General features: G+C 30.8%; 1 protein-coding gene across 1 annotated transcript in view; it reads right to left on the bottom strand.

The window, feature by feature from the left end:
• LOC143200605 (orexin/Hypocretin receptor type 1) overlaps nt 1-27,030 on the bottom strand; it is a 1,081,956-nt gene that overhangs the window by 157,374 nt on the left and 897,552 nt on the right. Inside the window, exon 5 of the mRNA XM_076411106.1 lies at nt 13,201-13,419. Coding sequence (XP_076267221.1) covers nt 13,201-13,419 — 219 coding nt within the window. The remainder of the gene's footprint in view (nt 1-13,200; nt 13,420-27,030) is intronic.

Raw genomic sequence — 27,030 nt, 5'->3', positions numbered from 1 at the left:
AAAGAACCTCAAGACCATCTGAGCTATAGTTGTGACTAGTTAAAGTGCCTCATTTGTTCAGTCGTAGACTATTAAATCTGATTTGTGAATATGTTACCGACATACACGTGATGATGATGTGATTACTGTTAAGTTGTCAAATATAGACAATTTGACAACTCTTATCCTAGATATATGTGAATTAATTTAACTTTACAGTACAATACAATATATAAATAATTTACCTAAACCAATATCAATGAAATTATTAATATCAATAATCCACCACGAAACGTAGCATTTAGCGTTTTATCATTTGAAATAAACTTTCGACTAAAAAAGCAAGAACATGAATATATAAGACATAAATTTATTATGCCCCAGCCTATTTTAACTTTCCGGTATTAGATATATGTGTTTTTATTCCTGATTTAATAAACCCGAACACATTTCAGAAATTACATTCTCCCCTTCTTTCGTATTAATATTGTTGCAAAAATATGGCGGTTTCGCCTCTCTTCAGTCCTTTTAAACTTTCATTTCTTAGCACGGTTTAATATTAGAGCAACGGTTCCTTATCATTTTTACGTTCGCTTGAATTTATCGAGGAAGAATTAGTACAAGATTGGTTAGCCCAAAATATTTTTTTCATTTTCAATAATTATACTTTTTTATATTTTTTTTTGCTAAAATAGTAATAGTACTGATCTAATGGTTGAGATCTTTTGGTTTTGATTATTAGAGAACAGTAAGTTTATTTTATAAAGATGAGTGCACAGGAACGTTTACACCTTTACACCTCTTCAAAGATTTCTTTTCACAGTTTTTCACAGTTAACCATAACATGAAATTATTAAATTATCTACAGCTGGTTCTGCTTGCTACTATTAATGTTTATTTTGGGACATTTTGAATTAATGTGTCAAAAAAAACGTGTAGCGATTTGTAGGTTTTGATAAAAAGTAGTTATCTTTTTGTTCATGTTTTTAAAAGAATTTGTTCATATACATTTGAAATACTATTAAGTAATAACTATTTCGTTTTGGTCTATGATCTTGGGCCAATTATCAGATGAAACCATAATTTGGTTGTTGTAGATTTTTCTAGCAAAAACTAACCCAAATAATTTACAATAGTTTAAATTGAAGACAGTTTTACATCTGAGTCAACATATGACAGGAAGTGGATGCCGTCTCCCTTAGTCGCCTGATAGAGTCGTAGTCTTTTTTGGCAGTAGAGATTTGAGAGAGTCGGTTTGGTCAGGATCTAACAGCTTGTGAAACAATTATTTTCTCATTATTAATGATTATCGATCCGTCAACGTTACTATTGGTGTCGCAGGAATTCAAAACCTAATTACTAAGTCACGACTTAATCACCTAATTATGTGAGAAACCCAAGTATCTGGGTATGTGGACGAACGACTTGGCTGAATGACTGAGTTTAACCTTTCTTGTAATATTTCTTCTTTATCAGAGGTACCATCTTAGAGAATCAAACTTATTATTTCGGCGGTCCTTTTCCTTTAAGGTAGATTCGCCTTTCTTCTGCTGTATTACTGATCACAAATATTTAAACCGCTGCACTTCCTCTAACTGGACCTCATTGAGATTTTTAACAGCAGATGATCCGTATGTTATCCAATACTTTAACTTTTTCTTTATTAAACTCTTTATTTATTCTTTTCTTTATTAAAGTAGTTTGTTCTTGCACCACTTTGTGGGTTATCATGGTGGTCGTTTGACTAATGGTTTTCCATCACTAGCTATTTTCATCACTCTGTTGTCTTCAATCCTAGAGATGTGTTCGTTCCAGAATCTTCTTCGTGCACGTGATATGTTTTCCGTGTTGCATCTCTATCGCATATTTCTATTCGTACTTAGGTATCTTAATGTATTTCCCGTTATTGTTCTTAATACTCTTATTTTATAGTAGCTTGCCATACCTTTTATTTCGGCTGTGTTCGCTCGTGCTTCAACTGTATGTCATGACTGGCCTTACAAAGGTCTTATAAATTCTTACTTTGGTTGCAGTTAACATGTATTTATTTACCCAAATGGTTGTTTTTAAAACATCCGCTATTCTAACTGACTCATTAATTTGGATTCTCACTCACTGTTCTTGAGACCTCCATAAGGTGATATTGATATTTCCATGTAGCTCGTTCTATTAATTGGTTGTATGTTTTCAGTTTGCATCTGCGCGGTTCTCTGAAAATTAACATGCCTTTTAGAGTTCGATATTTCCATGTTGACATTTTCAGCCTCTTTCTTAAAAGCCTGTAGTAGCCACTGTAATACGTCTTCTATGTCTGGAAATAATGTTTCATCGTCAGCATAACATATGATTTATAGATGATGTCTTCCCATCCTATATCCGTGGTATTCTAAAAAGTGGTGGACTAAGGCTCATCCTGCCTTCCTTTTCAATTCTATAAAATACTTAGCATTACCTTCCTTGGCATTCCTTGCCTTCCAAGGCTTGCTTTTCAATTACTTCTGAAGATATTACTCGGGCTTCAACTACCTCGATTACTATCTCTTTTGCAAATCATAGTCATATGGGACCTACATTTTATCACTTATAATGATTAAAAATGTTTTGATTTGATTCCATTTTTAATTCATGTGGAACTGAAGTATCGAGCTTCCTTCAGTATCTGTGCTTACGTCAATATTCGGGGACATCATGATATACTACGATATGTTTAACTGTGATACTGTGATATGTTATCGATATTATTGTAATGAAAATGTACAAACGGATCTTGACAGTGGCGTTCTATTTTTCTCTTTTCAAAAATAAGAGATATGACAAAAATGACCTTCACTAATTTTACTTTTAAAACGTAATAACTTTTGATTGAGTAAACGGGGTTACGTATTTCATATCTGGAATATTCTATGGACTGTTACCTTTCAAATGCGTTATAGTTTGGTGTTAATGAATAATTTTTAGATATGTAGGATTTCAAATCCATCTATTAATAAAAATCGAAATTATTTTTCCTGCCCTTCTATTTTACAACAACCGATGTAATGATGGATAATGATTCTTTCTCGGTGCTCTTAAAATATTGTGTCTATCTAAATGTTTTGGAATAATCCATTTCCAAATTATTGCAGCCAAATTTTAAACAAAAATAGCTGGAATTTCATATTACCATATGCTGTCCATAACTGTTCAGCCTAAGCTATCAGCAGCCCATATTTTCAATCTAATAAAAAAGGTATCTTAGAAATGATTAAATAATAAATCTGGCGCCGCAAAACACATTTTTAGTGGATTTTCTAAATTAAGACGTTTATTGAGATAAAACTGAGGTTCGGTTGGAGATATGTTTTTTGAATATATATATTTTTAGAGACTTGAACGGCGAGACAGCTTGGAATGTGTATCTTAGAACTTCAATAGACAAATTCAGTTTGTAAAAACTTAACAACATTTGTATTAAACTAGCAGTAGATTTTCATTTACCATTTTATTAATTAGCATTGCTCTAGGTAAAAGAGATATAATGCTGCTTGATGCGTCGGAACATGTAACAGATTCAGTCTATAAAATGTGATTTGTATTTCAATTATTCAAAATACTAATAATAATAATCAGAGGTTATAATCATAGAAACTGTTGACACTTGTTTTAATAATTAATAAAAACTGGTGTCTAATATTTGTGGTTACTCTAATTGAAAATACCAAGTGCAAGATATAGTCAGTGTTATTAATTTATTGTGTCTCCTAATCAGTTATTTCGAACAGGAACAAGATAATGGGGCCTCCTATTGCTAGTAAAATGCATTTGAAAGGTAAGGCAAGTTGTTGGAAATGTTTTTTGCATGTAGCAGCTGCATTTAATATTAATATAAGCTTTTAGAGCGAGCGAATACAAAAAGCGGCACAATACAAAGCCGGTGACGATTAAAGATCACTTCGATGTTAGCGCTATTCCACATCAAATTTATGACTTGTATTAAAGTAGTGAGTAGTTTTTTCGATATAAACATATTTAAACAGTATATCCTAACTTATTCAACACTCCACTCTTGGCAAAACGCTAATAAAGAGTGTAAAGACAACAAAAGTTAATGCTCAAAGGTAAACGTTGAAATAACGATTTATTAGGTTTTGAGTAATGTCCATAACAATAATGTTTATGATATATTTTTTATATATTCATGTTAGTGTTATGTTTCCTTCGTACTGTGTGTCATACTTTATCCAAGCACAGTTTATCATTACTATCAATTATCGCTATTATCGTTATTATCCATTATATGATGTTTATTGGCTATATACATCCATTATGTGTGGTTTATTAACTATCTGGGGCATACATAAATGCCACCAAACGTGGTTCCTGCCGGCTCTTGGTAACAGCGTATCTAGCGTGTTTGCCTCTGGCTTTTCCTTAGACCTGTGACTTATTATTGAGTAAGTAGTAATATATCATTTATTTTGATCTCTATTTTTATATTTTTAAGATGTTTGATTATTTTAAATTAGATTTTAAAACAACCCTAAACTCATAATATTTTTTAATAATTCATTGCAGATTTAGTATTGGAAATGGTGGAAACAGGTGGCTTTATTTATGGAGCTGAGTCAGTGTTTGGTTACTCGCTGAATATTCTTTCCTTATAAACAAGCCTGAAGAGAGATACACTGTAGAAAGAAGAATTATCTACAATGATAGTTTCTTTTCGGATAAACTTAATCAGACAGACATAAGAAGGAATTAAAAAATGGTAGAATTGTGCAGGGTTCGATATATAAGAAATTGACAATTTGGTAATTGATTTAAACAGTAATTCTAATAGCAAAAGTGACAATGACTGAATGTGTCAATTGTGGGCTTATGGCCCAGTGCTGACAATTTTCAAAACATCCTTATAAGAGCGGAAACAACTAAATATGAACATATAATTAATATAGGATAAATACAGAAAATCATATTGTAGAGTGTGAAAGATTTGTTTGCATAGGTTTGTAATTAATTGCTCAGAAAATATATGGGCATTCAGTTAGAATTTATGAGGAGAATATTAATGCTAACTATTTTGCCGATATGGCAAATGAATTAGTGATAATGGAGTTATTAAATATTATTTTATGAATCTTATGAAGGAAAATGTATATATTTTCCTAAAATCAGGTAGTAGTAGAAGAAACTAATCAGAAATAGGGTGTTATCAAAATGACTTGACAAGGGAAAACGAGATGAAAGGGAACCATAAATAGGCGTAAAAAGATAAATATTCATTCTAATGAATTTAACATTCATTACTGGGATATACATTTGTTAATTAAGTGTATTAGGCCTCCAGGGGTTACAACTGCATCAAAAATACGCTTAGAAAACTAATTCATAGGTGTTATGGAAAATAGTACAATGTAAATATAATCAAACATAACCTAAAAACTATTACAACTGTGTAATTATTTGTAGTTAGGTCGATAATATATGCATTAGATGTACTATAATGTTGAAATAAATTATATTTGATAACAGAATTTTTGATTATTTGTTTTATTTTGATTACAATTTTGTTATATGTCAACAAAGTGAACTAAAACTCTAAACTAAAACGAACTAAAAAAAAGTGAAGAAGAGTTGATTTAGCAGCATGATGTTGTTCATGTTTTGACGCTATCAATTTAGATGACCTGAGTTTATTAATTTAATGGACCGACTATAGCAACGTTGTGCTGACGTTTCTGATAATGATATAAGTAACTTGCCATGTTTGGATATCAGTGATTGAAATATAACGTTTTGGTCTTCACAGGAGGTCAACAATGATTTGCCAACATTACCTTGTTGAAGATAGATGAAACCATATATATTAAATAATGTAACATCGAACTTGATGCCTTATTTCTAATTAAATACAAAATATATTCTATTATAGAATATTTTCCATAAAATATGTAATACTATATGTATGTAATGTATTACTTTTGACTACAATGATATAAAAACAGCCAAAATGTTTCAGCCCTGGTTTAGGGAGCATCAGAACGTAAACATATATCTTTCCTGGTCAGCACAATCGCCAGACCTCAACATAATTGAAGCTTTATAAGGGGTTTTAGAGCAAAGGGTCAGTAGTGAATTTCTATCTTCAACTTATTTAAAAAAATTGGCGAAACCTTTGGTATTAGAATGGGATAACATTCCACTTAAACTATTCAGATGTGCTACGAATTTATTCCGAGCAGAATTGTATTTGTTTTAAAAGTAAGTGGTGGCTCAACGCCATATTAATAAATAAATATTGTGTGTGTATACTGTGTATTCCATACACATTCCCTGTGTATAATGCAGTTGCTCTTTAATAGTAAGATATTTTGTATCCAAGAATATTTATCGTTTGTTTATTTATGGAAATTAATTTCACTCTGTATTTTTCAATGTCATTTTCATTTTTTATATATTGACGACATTAACACGAAATACCTTATGTTGCTCCTTAAATCGTTGGTTAATCTGTCAGCCCCGACTATCGCTAGGTATGTGAAATATTACATTTCTCTTGTACGAATCGTGTTATTCCGACAGACCAAATCAATTTTTCAAGGGCTTCGATCTCTCAACTATTACTAGAAAAGGTCAAGAAGATGTTGTGGGCGTTATGGCTGTGTCGTATCTCGCCGGTAAAATTGGAAACGGCTTTTTTATAGTCCAAATATAAAGTCTACCTTTTTAAAACTGGATTGTATTTCAAACGTATCTTGGTTGGCAACATTTGGGAAAATTATTCGGTAGTATATTTTGGACCGAAACAACGAAATAAATTGTTATTTTTTCACTTTTATTTTATATGTACCAGACCATCCGCTGCCTACGTATTGTATGGAGAAAATACATTAAAACTGTTTCATTCTTGAATTAATTTTCTATGAAATATAAATATCTTCTATATTATCTTTCCAATAAAAGAGCTAATGCACGGCATCAATTATATCGAGTGTATTGTTAAATTCAGTTTGTAAAAACCTAAATTTCGTTTTACACCAGGAGCGGATTTTTCATTCCCATTTTATTAATTAACATTACTCTGGTTAAAAAGAGACAGCAAAAAGTTTGATCGTTTCGAACATGTAACTGAATCGGTCTATAAAATTTGATTTGTGTTGGTACTGGTCGACATCGTTGTCATATGCCCGCAAAATTATTTAAAATATTAATGACTATAATCAGAGGTTATAACTAGTTCTTCAAAATTCTTTTGGTGTCTGTTTTCATACATTTATGTGGTTTAAACTATATGATAACTAGAGGTAGAAACTGATAGCGTCTTTAATTAGTTACTTTGCTTTTTACTTTTTAGTAAAATGCATTAGAGAAGCAAGTATTAATACTATTAAATATTAAGGTGATGTAGTTTTATTGGAAATATTTTTAGAGTATTTTTTTGCGTATAAATATTATTTAACACAGTCGTTTTAGAAAGAACTGTTAGTCTGGGAAGTATCCATAGAAAACTTTGATCTCTTTGACATGCTGTAAGTCATCCCTTTATGTACTATTACATATAATGGAATCATTAACAAGTGCTCGATACGTTGGAATTTAACTGTTTTGTAAATGACAATGACAGTTTTGTATTGATGTTGATAGTGAAAGAGACTGGATGAAACTTCTTTATTGTGGCTTTGTTTGTAGCCCAGTGCTGATAATTACCAAGTCCTGAAACAACTAAATATGGGTATATAATTAATATAGGATAACTATGGAAAATCATTTTGTAGAGTGTAAAATCTTTATGTGTATAGATATTTGTGTAATTGTTTAAAATATACATGAGCATTACAGTATATAAGAGGTCAATTGAAAAGTCCCCGTCCTGACACATAGATGGCGCTACTGTAAATAAATTCATATGTTTTTTAGTTAGTCCTAACCCTCAAAAGATGTGTGTATAAATTTGATAGCTGTCGGATCATTAGTTTGTGAATTATAGCATTTTGTGTGAAAATTGATAAAAAAGAATTTCGCGTGTTGGTAAAATATTACTTTTTGAAGGGAAAAAAATACAGTTGAAGCAAACACTTGGCTTGATGCCGAGTTTGCGGACACTGCCACAGAAAAATCAACCATCAAGGGTTGGTATGCTAGTCGGTGAACGCAGTGGACGCCCAAAAGAGGTTGTTACCGACGAAAACATTAAAAAAATCGACAAAATAATTTTGAATGACCGTAAATTAAAATTGAATGAAATAGCAGACACTATAAAGATATCAACTGAACCTGTTCATCATATCATTCACGAATATTTGGGTATGAGAAAGCTCTGAGCAATAGCGTGGGTGCCGCGCGAGCTCACTTTTGACTTTTGACAAGTTGATGATTCGGACCAGTGTTTGAAGATAATCAAACGTAATAAACCTGAGTTTTTGTGTCGATATATGACAATGGATGGAACATGGCTCCATCATTTCACTCCGAAGTCCAATCGACGGTCATCCGAGTGGACTGCACCCGATGAAACCGCTCCAAAGCGTGTGAAAACGCAACAGTCAGCTGACAAGGTTATAGCGTCTGTATTTTGTGATGGACATGGAATAATTTTCATTGATTAACTTAAAAAAGGAAAGAAACATCAACAGCGACTATTACATAGCGTTATTGGACCGTTTGAAGGACGAAATCGCCAAAAACCGGCCGCATTTGAATAAAAAGAAAATGCTGCTTCACCAAGACAATGGCAAAAATCCGTATTCTCCAGATCTGGCGTCCAGCGACTATTTCCTGTTTTCAGATCTTAAAAGAATGCTCGCTTGAAAGAAATTTTCGTCGAATAAAGAGGTGATGCCGAAACTGAGGTCTATTTTGAAGCAAAGGACAAATCGTACTACAAAAATGGTATCGGAAAGTTGGAGGGTAGCTGTAATCATTGTATCTTGAAAGGAATTGTGTTGAGTAAAAAACTAATTTTGCAAAAAAAAATGTGTTTTACTATGGTACGCCGGGGACTTTTCAATTAACCTGTTACAACATTCAGTTTTTCAGATATGGCAAATGCATTAGAGGAAATGTAGTAATTAAATCTAATTTTGTGAAGAAAAATGTATATAGGCAACAATAGAATAAACTCAGACATATCAAATAACTTAACAAGGAAAAACTAAATAGGGGGAAAAATTAAATGAATTATTTTCTTATTTATTTCCATTAAAAAAAAGGTTAATTTTTCTGAATCAAATACCTTTAACTATAATGGAATTTTGTAATAGATAGGCTCTAGATGGCTAGAACTCACATAGCTCTGGTAATAAATTCAGTGAAGACATATTGTAGCTTAAAACTAAAAAGTTTTGTAACAAGTCGAATAAGATGGGTTTTAGTTCCCTTATACAAGGAGTTGCTAGCCTGTGACTCATTTCTGTAAATTTTTTTCGTTGATCATTTTTGTATTTTTAAAATGACAACAAACATGTAAAATAAATAGTAAAATTAAAAATATATGATACATATTCTAGGAATCCTACATTTTAGATCTTCATATTAGTATAATCCCTAAACTGAAATAATTATTTTTGTATGTTGGCAAAGAAAAAATTATAGAAAATATAAAATCTTATAGGTAGTATTATAAAGGCATGAAGAAATATTATTATACAAAGGATTTCACGTGTTTCGAATATTATACAAGTATTAAAATATAAACTAATTTCAAAGTCTATAAAACAGGAGCCCTTTGAACCTATCTTGAATTTTTGCAAATTTCAAATAAACTAAGGTTTTATAATAAAAACATCAAAAACAACTGAGCAGTTCAGATTTCACGGCTACGCAGATGTCTTCGATCGTTTTAAGTTGAATGATATCGTATATTACATGTATTACATATACGACTATCTAAAGTATTATTAATAAGTGATGCTGATCTATAAAACTCGATATATCAAAGATCGAGATATACTATGATTATGCCGTTAACTGTAGAGGTCCAAACATAGATGATTTGTGATAATATAACAATAACCACGAAATATCTCTAAGAGTATATAAAGAGGTTGGATTAGATAACCTGCAATTTTAATTTCTAAAATTGATTATTCTCGTGATTTTAAGTGATAGATCTAATATGAGTGATCTATTCAGCATATGCATTAGTATTAAAGGTTTTTCTTGTTTTGAACTTCTTCGTTTCTTGTTTCTTGTTTATTCCAAAGAATGGTCTGTCGATAGCCGCTAATTTTTTCCATCTTTCAGACAATTTACAGATTCTATCTCGAAAGAACGATGAATCATTTGATGCTATTCACGAATCAACCCGTTTTTCAGTGTCTTCATAAGACGTGAAATGGTGCTCGGAGAAGTCACCATCTATATGTCGGAACAAGCAGAGAATGCTGTAGCAGTTCCCATTTTAATTTATATTTTCGCCTGAATGTTTAATGTATGTTGTCAATCTGAAGAATAACATTGTTGTATCTTTGCTCCTTTTCAGTCAATTATTCATTCAAGACGATAGTTATCGTCAATGATGCTTTTATCGAATAACCTCGTCAAATCCTTGTCTCCATATTTTTGGACTGTCTAGGATGCTCTTCGTCTTCGGTGTCAAAATTGCCACTTTCCAAACATCGAAACTAGAATTCACATTTTGAAATTGATGCATGGTTGCCATACGATTCCCACAGCTTTCAATGATTTTATAGAACATTATGGAAAGCAACTAGGAGATTTAAAAGACCAATTCTTAGAATACCGCCTAATAAAAAAAACCGAGATAAATAGGTTCGACGCAACTAGAACGCGATGGAAAAGGTGAATTATTCACAGAGCATTTAACTTACATATTTCAACTGAATAATATAGCATCTACAATAGATAAAAATTAATATAATAGTTTAATAATATTATATCATTATATATAATATAATAATATTATATGTTAATAGTTAATAATCCGTTTATCAGCCCGATGTAGCTGTAAATCTGATTTTTCAATGGAAGTTGCCATAGAAATTGACAATAACCTCAATCCTAAAAAGAATCATTATTGAACGAATTGAATGTCTTAAGGTTACTCTAATAATTATGCCTAAAAAATCTGACAAATCGGCAGAACAAAGTGGATCTTACAGGCTTACTTCGCTGCTACCTGCGATATTGCTGTTAGAAACTGCTCTTAAGACGTATTAACGATGTAACTATTAAACCATTTAGAGAAATATCAGATATCTAGTTTAGATTTCGAAATCACCACTCGACAATATACCATGTGGAGGACCTGTGTCCAAGGCTGTAGCGGTCAACATGATCTACAAATGGACTAGAGAGTGGAAAATACGTCTTAATAGCTTCAAATCTGTCCATGTTAATTTTTCGTTGCAGAGAAATATTAAAAATATAATTATATCACTGGACGGATGCTTGATTCCTCAATCAGAATTCGCTAAATACCTCGGAATATATCTGGATGGTAGGTTAAAATGGAAATATCATGTTGGACAAAATGCAGAGCATACTGGACTCTGTCAAGCAACTATATTGGTTACTCGAAAGACACACTCAATTTGATCTAAAATCAAAGCCTATTTATACCTATAGGGTGCCAATATGGGCTTGCACTAAAACATCAAACCATTTAGTACTCTAACATATCTGGAACAAAGTACTACAATTAACTATCAATGTTAATCGCTAGGAAATCAATGAAGAGCTGCACCATGACCTCGAAATCATATGGATATACGAAGTAATCCATGATTCCGCCTTCACAGCAACGTGGAAGCAATACAACTACTGGATAACTGATGAGTACAACATAAAAGTAATAATTAATTAATTTGCAAATTAAGATGGTACTAATGTATGATGTAAAAATAGCTTCGATGAAATAACACATTCTGAAAAGTCTAATAGTGAGGCTTTAGTGTGAAGTTGGTTGCAAATATAACCGATACGATTTAATAGACAGTAACACCATTTGTTGTAAATCCTTGAAAAATATTTTATAGGCCTGATATTATTTTTTCGCCGAATAATATCGGGTGCCCTACCTTTACGTAATTAGGTGTAGTTATGTATTCTGGTTTTTGTAACAGATTTCACTAGTCATAAGTATGCAAAGTGATGATCTGATTTGTATTATTCATCTTCATTTGTCATTTTATTCTACTGACGTTAACATCAAAACTTAAATTATGTTCTGGCAAAATAATACCTTTATAGATTTGCAATTTGTTGAAAATATCGAGTTTTTCCTCTGAGAACGTATTCTTATTTCATTAAAAGAAATCCGCGAAAAGTAGTCGTTCGTTGGTAAAGACCTACGGTGGGTGTACTGCAACCATAAGGACATGCAAAACGTGGTTTCGACATTTCAAATGTGGCGATTTTAACGTTGAACACAAATCACGTACAGGTAGACCAAAAATATTTGAAAACACGGAATATACAGGGGTTATTGGTTGAAAATTCAACACAAAGTCAAAAACAACGAATGTTGTTAGAGTTGTCAAAAGTTGAATGCTACTCGAGTTGCAATTTGTGAACGTCATTTCTGCCGAATATCGAACAGTAACAAGTGATTATTTAAACGATGAAAATTGATTTATTTTGAAAATTCTATACGAAAAGAATCGTGGTTATCACCTGCTGAAGCTGGCCCATTAACTGCAAGGAGAAATCACTTTGGTCGCCAACTCGAAGACCATGTTTTGTGTTAGATAGGACCAGGTCGATGTCGTAAGTTAATATTCATCGTTCCCGAAAGCAAATAATCAATTTGAACTGTGAATTTGTCCAAAAACGTCCATAATTCGCCGAAAGACATGATAAAGCTATTTTACAGTACGACAGCGCATCATCTCATACAGTAAAACCACCCAAAAATGCCTTGAAACCACATGAATGGAAATTATTATTATAACATCCGAACTCTCCAGACCTGGCTCCATCCGACTACAACCTATGCGCTTGCAGAGCAGCATTTCATCGATTTGGCAGAAATTAAAAATAATTCGATTAATGGTTTAGCTCAAAGGAAAAAAATTCTTTTGGAATAGCATCCGTAAATTGCTTAAGAAATGGACAAAATGTATAGAATCAAGTAGCCAATACCTTGAATAAATACATTTTAATAATCCATTACAAATAACCTGTTTTCTTTAGCGACGAAACCAGAAAGAATTACCGACGATTCGTAAGTTTTTTGAATATATATGTTGTAATTAATTAAATTTTGTTATTATAATTACTTACTGATGCTTTGTTGTGGTGCATGACCAGATCTCCACAAGACTCGGATGATTTGTATATAGGCAATGGACATCAGAAGAAGGGGCAGCACATAAAACAGAATCATCTTCACAATCATGCAAATGGTGTCGGTTTTATTTCCCCAGGTTACGGTGCATTGGGTGAAATACGTGTACTTGTTGCTGTATGGTTTCGCAATTAGATATATGGGCTCCGGAATTTCTGAAACAAAGGTAAACATTGTAGAATTTTACTATTGAACTATTTAGATTATTGATGGATAATAATAGACACTATCAATAAACTATTGTTAATGCAATTTTAAGATATAAGATTACTAGCGACCCGCCCCAGCTTCGCACGGGTGCAATGCTGATACTAAATTAAGTACACTACAGAAAAAATATGAACGTTGTATATAAAAACATAGCGGCCCGCTCCGACTTTGCACGGGCATAAAATATATATGCCTATGTCACTCAATGAAAACATGATTAAAATCGATCCAGTATTTTTGGTTCATTCATTACTGCCCTTGGCCTGCAGGCATTAAATTTGGAATAAAATAATTCCTCTTCCCCTATACTTACTATGAAGATTTCCTGCTATCTTTGGAATATCCAAATTCATACAATTTTTATTACATTATACATTTTTAAACGCAAATTTTAAATTTGTAATATCTCCGAAAATATTTGTTTAATTTACATGCTGTAAGGAACCATATTGATCTATATTAATTGCACACTGTATTTAAGGTACTTAATTCGATAAGGATTAATGCCGTATTGCTTAAAATAGCTTCGTAAATAAACCATTTTCTCACGTAAAAAGTAAACAATAAAAATGGTTAATGTGGGTTATCCCTAAAAGATAAACATATACCATCGCGGACTTTTTTGTAGACCTTTTTATGGTGTACAATACTGTAGTACATTAATTTGATCTAACTCGTAGGGTTAGGCAGCGTTTTTGCTAATTGCTAAATAAGCCTAAAAAATAGGCTAATTTACGACATCACGTTAGAAACCTCTAAAATTAGCAATGTTGCCTTAGCATATTAAGTATGTATTATACATATAAACCTTCCTATTGAATCACTCTATCTATTGAAAAAAACCGCATCAAAATCCGTTGCGTAGTTTTAAAGATTTAAGCGCACATAGGGATATAGGGACAGAAAATTCGACTTTGTTTTATACTATGTAGTGAAGATATAGATATAGTAGGTAGTAGTTGTGAATTTGTATATATTGTATGTGATCAGCGATTAATGAACTCAATATCTTAATATTGAAAAAATATTTTTCAAAATTTTCTTCAAAATAATGTTATTATTTATCAACATCCACCATCTTCTTTATGGCCACTTATATTCATTACTTAAATGTAGTTAATTTCGTCACAATAGTACTTTAAATGTGAAAAACCTATCTTCCCTGGTCTGTCTCCTAACATATTCTGTTCGTGTATCAGTAATTTTAAATACACAGAAATCTAATAAATTATGAAAATCATTCATTTTAAAGAACTGGGATAAATAACTTGTTGTTATTTAACAAATAATATTACATAATATATCGTTTTCATAGAAAATATTCACATCTAAATTTCTTTCTCATATTCATCGCATCGTTTTGTATTACTTTAAAAACACCACTTGTTTACATACACATTAATAATAAATTAATAAATATATATAAATAAATATAATAGCAAATGTTCATAATTTTATTGGGATGTAGGAGGGGAGAATGAATATTAACTCTTTTACAGATGCATTAGGGGTGATACAGTGCTTAAATCAGAATATATCAATATATCAATGTAGAATATGCAACAAAAATATGCATAGGTAGCAACCGAAGAAAACAAGGAAACATTTACTCTTATCAGAAAGAGTGGACATGGAAATGTGGGATGGAAGCACTGCAACAAAGGAAGTAATAACTAAACCTCTAATGGAAATAAAATACTTTACTTGGATATAAAATTGATAATTGTATTTGGTCTCCAGGGCGCGCCTATAACTTTACCTCCATAGGTGGTTTGGAAAAGAGTTCAATGTATATATAACAAAATAACTTTAAACTACAAACTGTTGTCGCTCTATAATTAAGTGTAGTTTAAGTCCTTCGATAATATATAAACTAAATTACATTTTATAATATCATTTTTGTTTTATTATATTATTCAGAATAGAATTTTGTTATAGCTCAAAGCCAAAATGAAATAAAACTCAAGGTTCAATTGACTTCATAAATTTAAATGACGTGAATTCAATAATTAATGAATGGACTATACATAATTACGTAGAACCTAAAATTATAAATAAACCAAAATAATGATTTGTGAAATTTATAAATATTTTAAATGATAAAGCAAAAACAGATCGATATTGCTACACGGTGCTATTTATCATTTCGTCAAAACGTTTGAAATATAAAGTAAATATTTGCTCTATTAATTGCAAGACCACTTAGTGAATTTAGACGCAATATATTTGTGGGGAGTCTAAAGTTGGCGTTTCAGATATGCTTGATTGGAAGATACGAATGGAAGCGATAAGTGCTTGTGTATTTTATTCATTTTATCGATGTAGTTATCTAGATTTTTTGCGTCGATTTTTAAATTGATAATTGTTTATGATAAATATTATGCTTCCGTGCGTCTATTATATAGAGGACGCGAAAATTCGACTTGATTTTAATTCGTTATTGATTTAAAATTGACATGAGCATTTTGTTTGAAAACATTTGATTATTAACAGGTCAGTTGAAAAGTCCCTGGCCTACCATAGTAAAACACATTTTTTGGCAAAATTAGTTTTTTTTTCAATATAATTCCCTTCAAGCCTGATAAACTGATTATAGCGACCCTCCAAATTTTCGATACCATTTTTCTAGTACGATTTGCTTCAAAATATGCCTCAGTTTCGGCGGTCACATCATTCGACGAAAATTTCTTCCCAGCGAGCATTCTTTTGAGATCTGAGAACAGAAAATAGTCACTGGGGGCAGATCTGGAGAATACGATAGATGAGGAAGCAATTGGAAGCCCAATTCATGGATTTTTGCCATCGTTTCCACTGACTTGTGACACGGTTCATTGTCTTGGTGAAGCAGCACTTCCTTTTCCTTCAAATGCGGACATTTTTCGGCGATTTCGTCCTTCAAACGGTCCAATAACGCTATGTAATAGTCGTTGTTGATGGTCTTTCCTTTTTCAAATTAGTCAACGAAAATTATCCCATGCGCATCCCAAAATACAGACGCCATAACCTTGCCAGTCGAGTGTTGCATTTTCCCACACTTTGGAGCAGGTTCATCGTGTGCAGTTCACTCGGATGACTGTTGATTGGACTTCGGAGTAAAATGATGGAGCCATGTTTCATCCATTGTCACGTATTTATGCAAAAACTCGGGTTTATTATGTTTGATCATCTTCAAACACTGCTCCGAATCATCAACTCTTCGGAGTTTTTGGTCTAAAGTGAGCTCGCGTGGCACCCACTTTGCACATAGTTTTGTCATACCTAAATGTTCATGAATAATATGATGTACTCATTCAGTTGATATCTTTAGAGTGTCTGCTGTTCATTAAATTTAAATTTACGATCATTCAAAATCATTTTGTGGATTTTTAAAATGTTTTCCTCGGTAACAACCTCTTTTGGGCGTCTACGGCTATCACCGTCTTCGGTGCTCATTTCACTACGTCTAAATTTAGCATACCAATCCCTGATAGTTGATTTTACTGGGGCAGTGTCCGGAAACTCGGCATCAAAGCCAAGTTTTTGTTTCAACTGTATTTTTTCCCTTCAAAAAGCAATATTTTATCAACACGCAAAATTCCTTTTTATCCATTTTTCACTATAACAAAAGTCGCTTCATTTAAAATGCTATAATTCACAAACTAATGACCCGACAGCTGTCTAATTTATACACGCATGTTTTGAGGGTCCGGGCTAACTAAAAAACATATGGATACAATACTGTTTATCATCATCTATCATTTTCTTTTGGATAAAATGAGAGCTGAGTGCTCTTGGCGATGCAATGCGATGCAAGACTGAATTCATTTTTCATATACCCAAAATAACAAAACCTCCGGTAGATTGTGTGCCATTGACCTAAATAAAAATAGAATAAATAGAAATAAATAGAAGAGAATTCGATGAAATAAAAGGCAAGTGGGATACGGTATCTCATTTTAACGTTTCAAGATAAGTTTTAACCTCTTGAGCCACATGCGGGTGAGTATTGTTATTTAAAAAAGTGATTTAGTGTTTTTTAAGTTGTCTCCAATATATATGCTATTTGGTGATTATAATGATTAACAATTGCAATATATGACAACCTATTGATACAGAGAACATGACAAATACAGAGAGACTATTTGTATATAATTAAAGGTGGATAAAGCAGAACATTAAATCGTACTAATCTCATAAAAGAGTAAAGGGAATAATTTAAAAGGGATTAATGAAGTATTAATAAGTGTAAGTTACTACGCTACTGAACGGTATCAGAAGGTATCATAGGGAGGATTCAAAGGGATATTCAAAACTGTAACAACTTTAGAGCATCAAATATAAGTATACACGACATTTTTTTAATTTTATTTTATAAACATAAATATGTAATAATAACGGAAGAAACACATGTATGTTAAAACAGATAATATATGAATAAAATAATTTTGAAATTGATATTTGACTTTGGCATTTATATTCAAACAGTAACGAACATAATTAGGTAATTTGTTTTTTACAATTTAAAAATGTATATTAGAGGAATGCATTTACAATCATTAAATGAATGTTTAATAAATAAATTTATATGTTATTGCATTCATTAACATCACTAAAAATATAAAAGTATATATAGTGAAGATAATATAAATACACAAGGCTGATTAAAGGAATAATTTATTTACCTAAACTTTTAAATAAAACTACATTATTCTTTGTTTATTTATTTCACTCTTTGATCTCGCCCTTGCAGATACCTAATTTTTAGTTTGTTTTCTATGTCTTTTATTTATCTATTGCTTTCTACTTTATCTTATGTCCCATGGGTTCCCAAGTGTTAATATTCCATGCAATATTCATACTATTGATGTACAACTGAACGTATATATTATCTGAAATATTCGATTAGTGTTTTATTAAGAAATATTTGCATATATTAATGAAACCTGGAATTAATCACAAGTCAGTACCATTAAAATTTACAGAAACATAGTAACAACATTTAGTACTATGATATACTATGTACTTAGAACAATATCAATTATTATATGTCTTTAAACAATTTTTCTTTTTTTCTTTTTCTTCACCGGATATAAAATTAAATCAATCATTCAAAAAATAATTTCGAAAATTTAAATAACTATATATGTAAGCACAGAAAAACGTGAATATACTATTCTTAGTTGATTTTTATCCAAACTTTCTATAACTCTTTAATAATTTCAAGAATAAAGGAATATTTTATGAATTTTATGAAGCCGATTAATATACAAATAGATAAAGCCATTAATTACAATGTACAAGAACTTGTTAAAATACAGATTTACAGTTTGTGTATAATCAAAAGTAGATACACTGGAACCTAAATGTGTATAGATAAAATAATTAGGTATATAATACTGGACTTGGATATATATATATATATATATATATATATATATATATATATATATATATATATATATATATATATATATAATGTGTCTGAAAGGAACTCATCACAAGTAATGTAATTATTGGAGTAATTAAGTTGTTCCTTAATTAAATGATGTTAATGAAACGAAAGAGGAGACAAGTTTATTGTGGTATATATGGTCTATTCAAAACAGTAGTGACATACGTGATCATAATATGTCTGTCAACAGTTGTAAATTCGTTTTGCCGTCAGACAATATTATCCTTTTCATTTTATTCTATATAAAAAGAGATAGAATGCTGTTAGAGGTGTTCGAACATATAACCGAAAGAGCCTGCAAAAGTTCTCCGTTTGTCAAACGTCTGCAAAATTCTCCAAAATATTATATTTACTGATTATAAATCGGCAAACGTTGTTTTAACGCTTTATTTTAATAAATTCCAAATCGTTTGGTTTTTATCGAAAATATTTTTTTGCGTGTTGCAGCTGCACTGACTATTAGTAGGGGCATGGTCACTAAAATATCTCAAAAAATAAAAAACAATGTAACCTTAAATTCACCAAAAAGAAACCGTTTTTATGCGAAACAGGTGACGAATCAAGATCGGCTTGATGATTTTTTTCAATCGAAACATAATTTAATACAATTATTTCAGAGAAAATTTTGTTCTTTCATTTTCAAGGAGGAATTACTATATCAATTTATATACTTAAATGAGACATGAATTTTTCATAATGGTACATTGAGTCGCTCATGGCAAGGAGATAATAAATATAGTCTGAAGAAAACAAAAGTTGATGGAAAAAAGTAAACGTTGGAATAACTATCGATTTGGTTTTGTTAGTCTTTCTTTATTTCTTCATGCTGGAAACAGGAATGGTTTTATTCCTGGTGCAGAACTAGTGTTTTCCTCTAAGTCCAAGGATGACCACCATGGAGAAATTAACCTTAACTTGTTTTTGCAGTAGATTTGCAGTACAATGCACCATATCATAGTACATGGATGGAGGAGATCCCAACAAGTGTATCAACAAAGGCTGCAATTAAGGAATGGTTTTAAGTACATAAAATAAATTTACAAGGGGAGACCATGTTAAAGAATGAACTATTTCACATTGTTACTCGCTAAATATAAATAAAATATTTAATTACATTTTATGTTATTTACTTTATTAGAAATAAGCCTGAGAAAAGATACATACACCTATGGTACCTGGTAGATCAGATTGGCGAACGTTATGGCCACATAACACACGTCTTCCTCCCTATCACTGCATATTTAATCAAATTGAGTTGACATTCAAGACAAGAAGGATATTCAAACCAAAACTATCTGGATTATGGAAAGAAGCATTGTCGACAATAACACCTTCGGTTTGAAAGGGCTCAATAAGAGGGCTCAACATTGAAGGATTTGAGAAATGCAATTATCAGAAATTTTTTCATAGATTGGAAATATAAAGCTTAGTTAATCACTTGTGTAGTGATTCTGAAAGTGACAATGATTGAATTGAATTTTGTGAATGTTGGTTTTTGATTCAATGCTGATAATTACCAAGACAGGGTGATGAAAGAGAAGTTAAAGATATGAAAGATAAGGTTAGTACATAATTAATATACTTTAACTGTAGAAAATTATATTATAGAGTGTAAATGTTCATGAGCATATGTGTTATTGTTCAGAATATACATGAACGTTTGGTTAAAATGTATGAAGAGAGAAATATTACTAACAGTTTTGCAGATATGGCAAATACATTAAGCAGAATGCAGTGATTAAATGTAGTTTTATCAAAACATTTATACTGGTAGTAACAGAGCAGACTAAGGAGAAATATAGTAATATCAAAATGACTTTACACGGAAACATTGCACGAAATAAACAAGAACTAAGCTTAAAAGATAAATTTGCACTCTAATAAAAGTAAAATACATTACTCAGATATACAATTGTTAAATAGGTAGATTAGGCCTTTGGGGGATACCACTACCTAAAAAAACCTAGAACTCTATCTATACTAGTGTGGAAATAAGTTAAATGTAAATATAATAAAACAACTATAATATATACATTATTGTGGCTGTACAATTAATTATATTTTTAAGTTCTTTTATAATATATGCATTATATGTTTTATAATGTTAAAGTAAAATATAATACATAACATTTTTGTTTCATTATTTTTTTTAGATATAGAATTTTGTTATATGTCAAAGTCAAAATGTATTAAAACTCAGAGTCACTGCGGCAACATTGCTACGCTTTGGAAGGTCACATGGGTACACTGTTGTTTTGAATTGACTATGGGTGTAAATTTGTAATCACTTGAGAAAAAAATCTAAACCTAGTTACAGAAAAAAAACTGGCTAAGAAACATTATTTTTCAGATTGGAGCACCATCTTTAAGTCAGGCCGAGATCTGTTCACCTTACCTTCGTACTATCTCGTGTTTCTTTGGGATAATTAAGTAGAATAACAATATATTTTATTAATTATCAACTAGAAAGCAACATATAGCCTACCCTATCTAAAAACTTATCCGAAAATTATCGAAAGAAAAGTTAAACTTTTGATATAATTTCTTTCAAGTTTTGCTGCCTATATCGTTAAAGTAATAATCCATTTCATAAATAAAAACGTGAGATCTTAATAGCGAATAAATTATCTTTATCACTACTTATTATATTAAAACCGTTTTAATCCAGTTTAACCTTGATGGATTAAGATACGGACAGGAAATAGGCAATTAATTTATACAAATTCTAGGAGAGATGGTTGAAAATATAATAAGTCGTATGTTTATATATTTACAGACAGATTATTACTCAATAATTACACGAAAAAATCATAGAAAATAATCTTAAGCTTATATAATATATTATTTGTGGACATACGACAGCATACGATATTTATTTTAATATTATAATTTTAGGTTTGTCTTCCGAAAATTCTCCAAAAGTTCATTTCTGTCAACGGAGGAACAGTCCTCAGATCATCTTAATTAGCATGAGAAACATAGTAACATGAAATGATGATGTACAGAATTGTCTCAAAATCATATTCGACTCTCATTTAAGCAGTCCTCACATTACACTGACACTATTAGGATAATACTGGGGAGCTCACAGAGTTACTTTGATTGGCGTATACAAGGCAGTCACTTTTGATTCTCCAAATTGGATTACGATAGCTAATGCTTTGCCGGTGGAGGCCTGGTGTAGTGTCTCCTGTTTCAGTCTTTCTAAATACCTCTAAACTGCTGGTCAAAGCTGGTGTAATGTCCTACTCTTAAATATCTTTTCGCTGATACGAAGTAAGGAAGCTTCGGGTGCACAAGTCTGGAGTGAAATTTGTCATGGTTAAAGATTTTTTAAAATTATTTAATTAATATATTGTTACTAGTCGTTTCCGTCTAACCTACAATTTGTCTTTATGCTAACTTAAATCTAGGTATATAACTGGGAGGACCCATGGGCCCTAACTCAGTCTCTGGTGAAATAATTTTTATACATGTCACTGCTGAATTTTTTAATATATGCACCTCACTACACAACACTGCACAAGATCAGATGGTTTGTTTCTTTTGAGTCTGTGTCCTGTTCTGGTGTTATCCAAAAGTTGCAATACTTCAATATTAGTATGAGAATGGAGTCTTTCCTCATGCCCCCTTGTAATTCTCTTGATTTCTTGATTGACTGTGGGTGTCTGAAGGTCTCGATGTAGGTAATCAGTCCTATAGTATTTGGGTGCACCCACAATACCTCTCAGGACTTTGTTCAGAACAGTTAAGGATAAAGAAGAATTTCAGGCCTAAAATTTTTGTGAGAATTAAAATGAATATTGTAAATAATATTTATAATTATAAAATAGTTTGTAGAATTTTAATTCTTCACTTATTTGTGTGTTTGTAGTCTCTATGTGGAGCTATAGACTAACGAAAGCCACTTAAGACAAATTAAAGATGAGCTCACTGCAATGTTGAGATTCCGGAATATTAAATGCTTGAAATACATAATTTTACTGACAGGAAAAAGTATGACAACTACTGTATTTTAAGATTGAATAGTGGTATGGTATAGTGGTGAAACGTAGGTAAATAATTTTTATCAAATAAGTTTGATTTTTATTAAATTTATTCTTTCTCATATGTATTTTAGGTGAAAAATAAGTATAAAAGATGAAAATTATACTAAATTAAATGTAGATGTAGATGTTAATTTATAAATTTATTCTCTGAATCTTTTATCAATTATTTTGGTTATTTACTTTATACACCTAAGTTTTGAGAAGTCAATAGTTCTTTTAATGATTATAAATACATCAGTCTAATGCGATTTCAATGCTGTAATATATAAAGTGTCTAATTATATTCTTTATTATTTTAATTAAGATACGGTACTTTTTTTATATTCCATGTTCATGTTTATAACGTAAAAGTAAATAAAATTATATTGTTACAGTTCTGAAAATATTCCTAGTTAATACACTTTTGTTACAAAGTTCTGTAGTGAACTAATTTAAACGTGTTAATACTAAGTTCATAGTTAAAACTTATTGCAAATTAAACTATATAATAACATGTTAGTGAGTATCAGGTCTTGTGATAGTTTGCATATATTTTAATATGTTTCAATATACAGACATTTGTTACTGTAATTGTTTTGTTTAGCGATAGGAACTATCAACTGAAAACAGTCGAAATAGTCGATAGTTGTAAAATAGTTGAAACAGTCGGTAGTTAAAAAACTAGCGACTGAAAGTAGTAATTACTATTTTCAGTCAAATGCACGGTTCGACAGTTTTTTCTAATTCGTGATGTCAGACGAAGATGTACGAACCCTTTCCTGTATAAATTGTGGGAGAGAAAAGGACGGAGATGATTGCTAGGAGCAGTTAATTTTATATGTGCTTATATTTTCTAACGGTAGTATAAGCGAAACGGAGATGTAGATATTCCTTCATGTACTAACTTTAAGAAAGAAAAGGAAAAACATAATTACTGAATTTTAAATGAAGAAGAATTACTTTTATATTTGAATATTCTGTGGATGTGTAAAAAGGAATGACATTTTTCTATGGAATGGAATAATACCCCACAAATATTTTATCGTACTTTAATATGTTAACTGATATTTTTAAATAATATACTATAATAAATATAGACAATAAAAGACAACTTAAACAAAACCAAAAAACTAAACATCTACAATAACTAGAAACACTAAATAAAAATTAAACATATATCTAATCATAAAAAAAAATTCATGACATAATTAAAAATGATCGCACAATAACCATTAGAGCTTTTTTAAATAAAGTAAATGCTTTATTTCTTATTGAAGGGAAATATTTTTTAAGAATAATGTAAAGAGTAATCGAAATATTACCTATTATTATTACTAAAACTGTCAAAAATATTTTATTAATATACAATATATTGTTATTTACAAGCGAACTACCAAAAAAAAATCATAAAACAGTATATATTACATATAAATCTATATAAGACTTAGTTCGCCATATTTTTGTCAAGGTAGCGGCTAGGACGATAGAGCCAGAACGTTAAAAATCAGTCGAATGAAACTAGTAGAACCAAAAATAGTAATCGGGCCGAAAATAGCGACTAAAAACAGTCGACTGCCACTGATAAAAAGTAGTAAAATTAGTCGAACCAAAAATAGTGACTGAAGCAGTCGATACTAAAAAGTAGTCAATTGGGCAATTAGTAAACAGTCGATAGTTCCCAACCCTAGTTATGTTATATAGTCAATTCAAATGAGCAGTGACACGAGTGTCAATATATGTCTGTCTAAAGTTGTAAATTCGTTTTAGAGTCAGACAATATTATCCTTGTCATTTTATTCTCTTTTGAAAAGAGATAGAATGCTGTTAGAGAAGTTCCAAAATGTAACGGAATGAGCCTGCAAAAGTTGTCCATTTGCCAAACTTCTGAAAATTCTTCAAAATATTATAATTACGGTTTATAAACCGGCAAACGTTGTTTTAACGTTTTGTTTTGATAAATTTGAAATTGCCGCGGTTTTTATTGAAAATATTTTTTGCGCCTTGCAGCTGCACTTTATATTAGTACGGACAGGGTTACTAAAATATCTCAAAAAATAAAAAACAATATAAGCTTAAATTCGATAAAAAGAAACCGTGTTTATGCGAAACAGGTGACGAATCAAGATGAGCTTGATGTTTCAGAGATGAAATATACGAAATGTATAAAACCGAAAGTAGTGTTTTCAATCCAAACATAATTTAGTACAATGTTTTCAGAGAAAATTATCAGTCTGGAAAGTATCCACAAAGATCCAAAAGATATACAGCTATTTGAGAGATTTAGGACATCCGTTCATTCATTGTTGGATAATATAGGATTTAAGTGGTGTAAAGATAACCCACGAAGGGGTTTAATGGAACTTTCAGAGATTGCTTTTAAAATAACACAGTTTTTAAGAACATAAAACAAAATAAAAGGAAGAATTATATCAATTTATATATTTAAAAGATCCATGAATATTCCAGAATAGTACATTGGGTTGCTCATGGCAAAATGATAATAAATATAGTGTAAAGACAACGAAGGTTCATGGAAAAAGGTAAACGATGGAATAACTATTGATTAGGTTTTGTTAGTCATAACATTTATCCATTGCAGACATATAGTTCTTCTTGCTCGAAACAGGAATGGTATTATTCATGGTACAGAATTAGTATTTCTCTAAGTCAAAGGGTGACTACCATGAAAAAATGAACCATAACTTGTTTTTGCAGTAGTTTGAAAATCAGCTTTTAAAGGACTTCGAGGAACCATCAATTATGCACAATACACCATATCTACCATAAGTGATTGATTTGACTAGTATTTCTGAAAATGACTGTGATTGAATAACATTTTATGAACTTTGGTTTATGATTCAATGCTGATGATTACCAAGACAGGCTGTTGAAAGAGGAAATCACTACAGGTCAGTATACAAATAATATACTTTTGATTGTAGGGAATTATATTATAGAGTGTAAAAGCTTTATGAGCAATTGAGTTATTGTTCAGAATATACATGAACGTTTTGTTAACATATATGAGGAGATAAATAATACTAGCTGTTTAAGGAAGATGCAGTGATTAAATGTAGTTTTTTCAAGAAAGATATATACAGATAGTAACAGGACAAACTAAAGAGAAATGTAGTAATATCATAATGATTTTTCCAGGATACATTGCATCGAAAGAAACAAGAACTAAGCTTTTTATGTTACTTTATGTTTTACAAATATACTCTGTAATGAAAGTAAAATACATTACTCAAATATACAATTGTTAGTTAAGTGGATTAGGCCTTCGGGGGATACCACTATATACAAAAACGTGCCTAGAACCCCATCGATAATAGTGCGGAGAAAAGCTCAATGTATATTTAATAAAGCAACTCTAACCTATAAATTATTGTGGCTGTAAAACTAATTGTAGTTTTAAGTTCTTCGATAATAAATGCATTTGATGTACTTTAATGTTAAAATAAATTATATTTAATAGAATATTTGTTCAATTATTTGATTTATATTAAAATTTTGTTATATGCCAGAGGCTAAATGTACTAAAGCTCAGAGAAGCTGCGGCAACATTGCGACGTTTCCCATGTCACCGCTATTTTGAATTGACTCTATATAATATTTTGTTAATATGTTATATAACAAATGCTTTTCTGGTTTTATATTGAAAATATTATCAAAACAAGGTTTGGCAATATTAACATATCATTTTGAAATTATTTTTGTTATTCTATTATAAGAGAACAAATCATTAGGGATCATAACTATATATTACTAGAAAAATGATCGCACGTTTTATTTTGTAAAAATCAACCACTAAGTTAATTGCAGATAAAATCTTTGTTATTAATAATATTACATTCGCCAAGGCTGTTTCCTAGCAATCTTTATACATACATATATGTTTATTTCCATACTTAAAAGTCTCGATTAGATAATCCTTATCTGATCTGTAGCACATTATTAATAACACTTATCTGTCCTTTGTCTCAATATTATTAATTAGTGATCGTGTCGCGGTTCATTATTGACTATCAGATTATCAATATTATTGTGAACGATATTAAATTTCTAGTTATATGTTGATGTAATGATGCCGAATA

Source organism: Rhynchophorus ferrugineus, unplaced genomic scaffold (assembly GCF_030347505.1).
Source record: "Rhynchophorus ferrugineus isolate W39M unplaced genomic scaffold, kcgeb_rfMv2 rfM8, whole genome shotgun sequence".
Taxonomy (NCBI): domain Eukaryota; kingdom Metazoa; phylum Arthropoda; class Insecta; order Coleoptera; family Curculionidae; genus Rhynchophorus; species Rhynchophorus ferrugineus.
The sequence above is the reverse complement of the archived record's forward strand: the minus strand, read 5'-3'. Positions and strand labels throughout refer to the sequence as shown.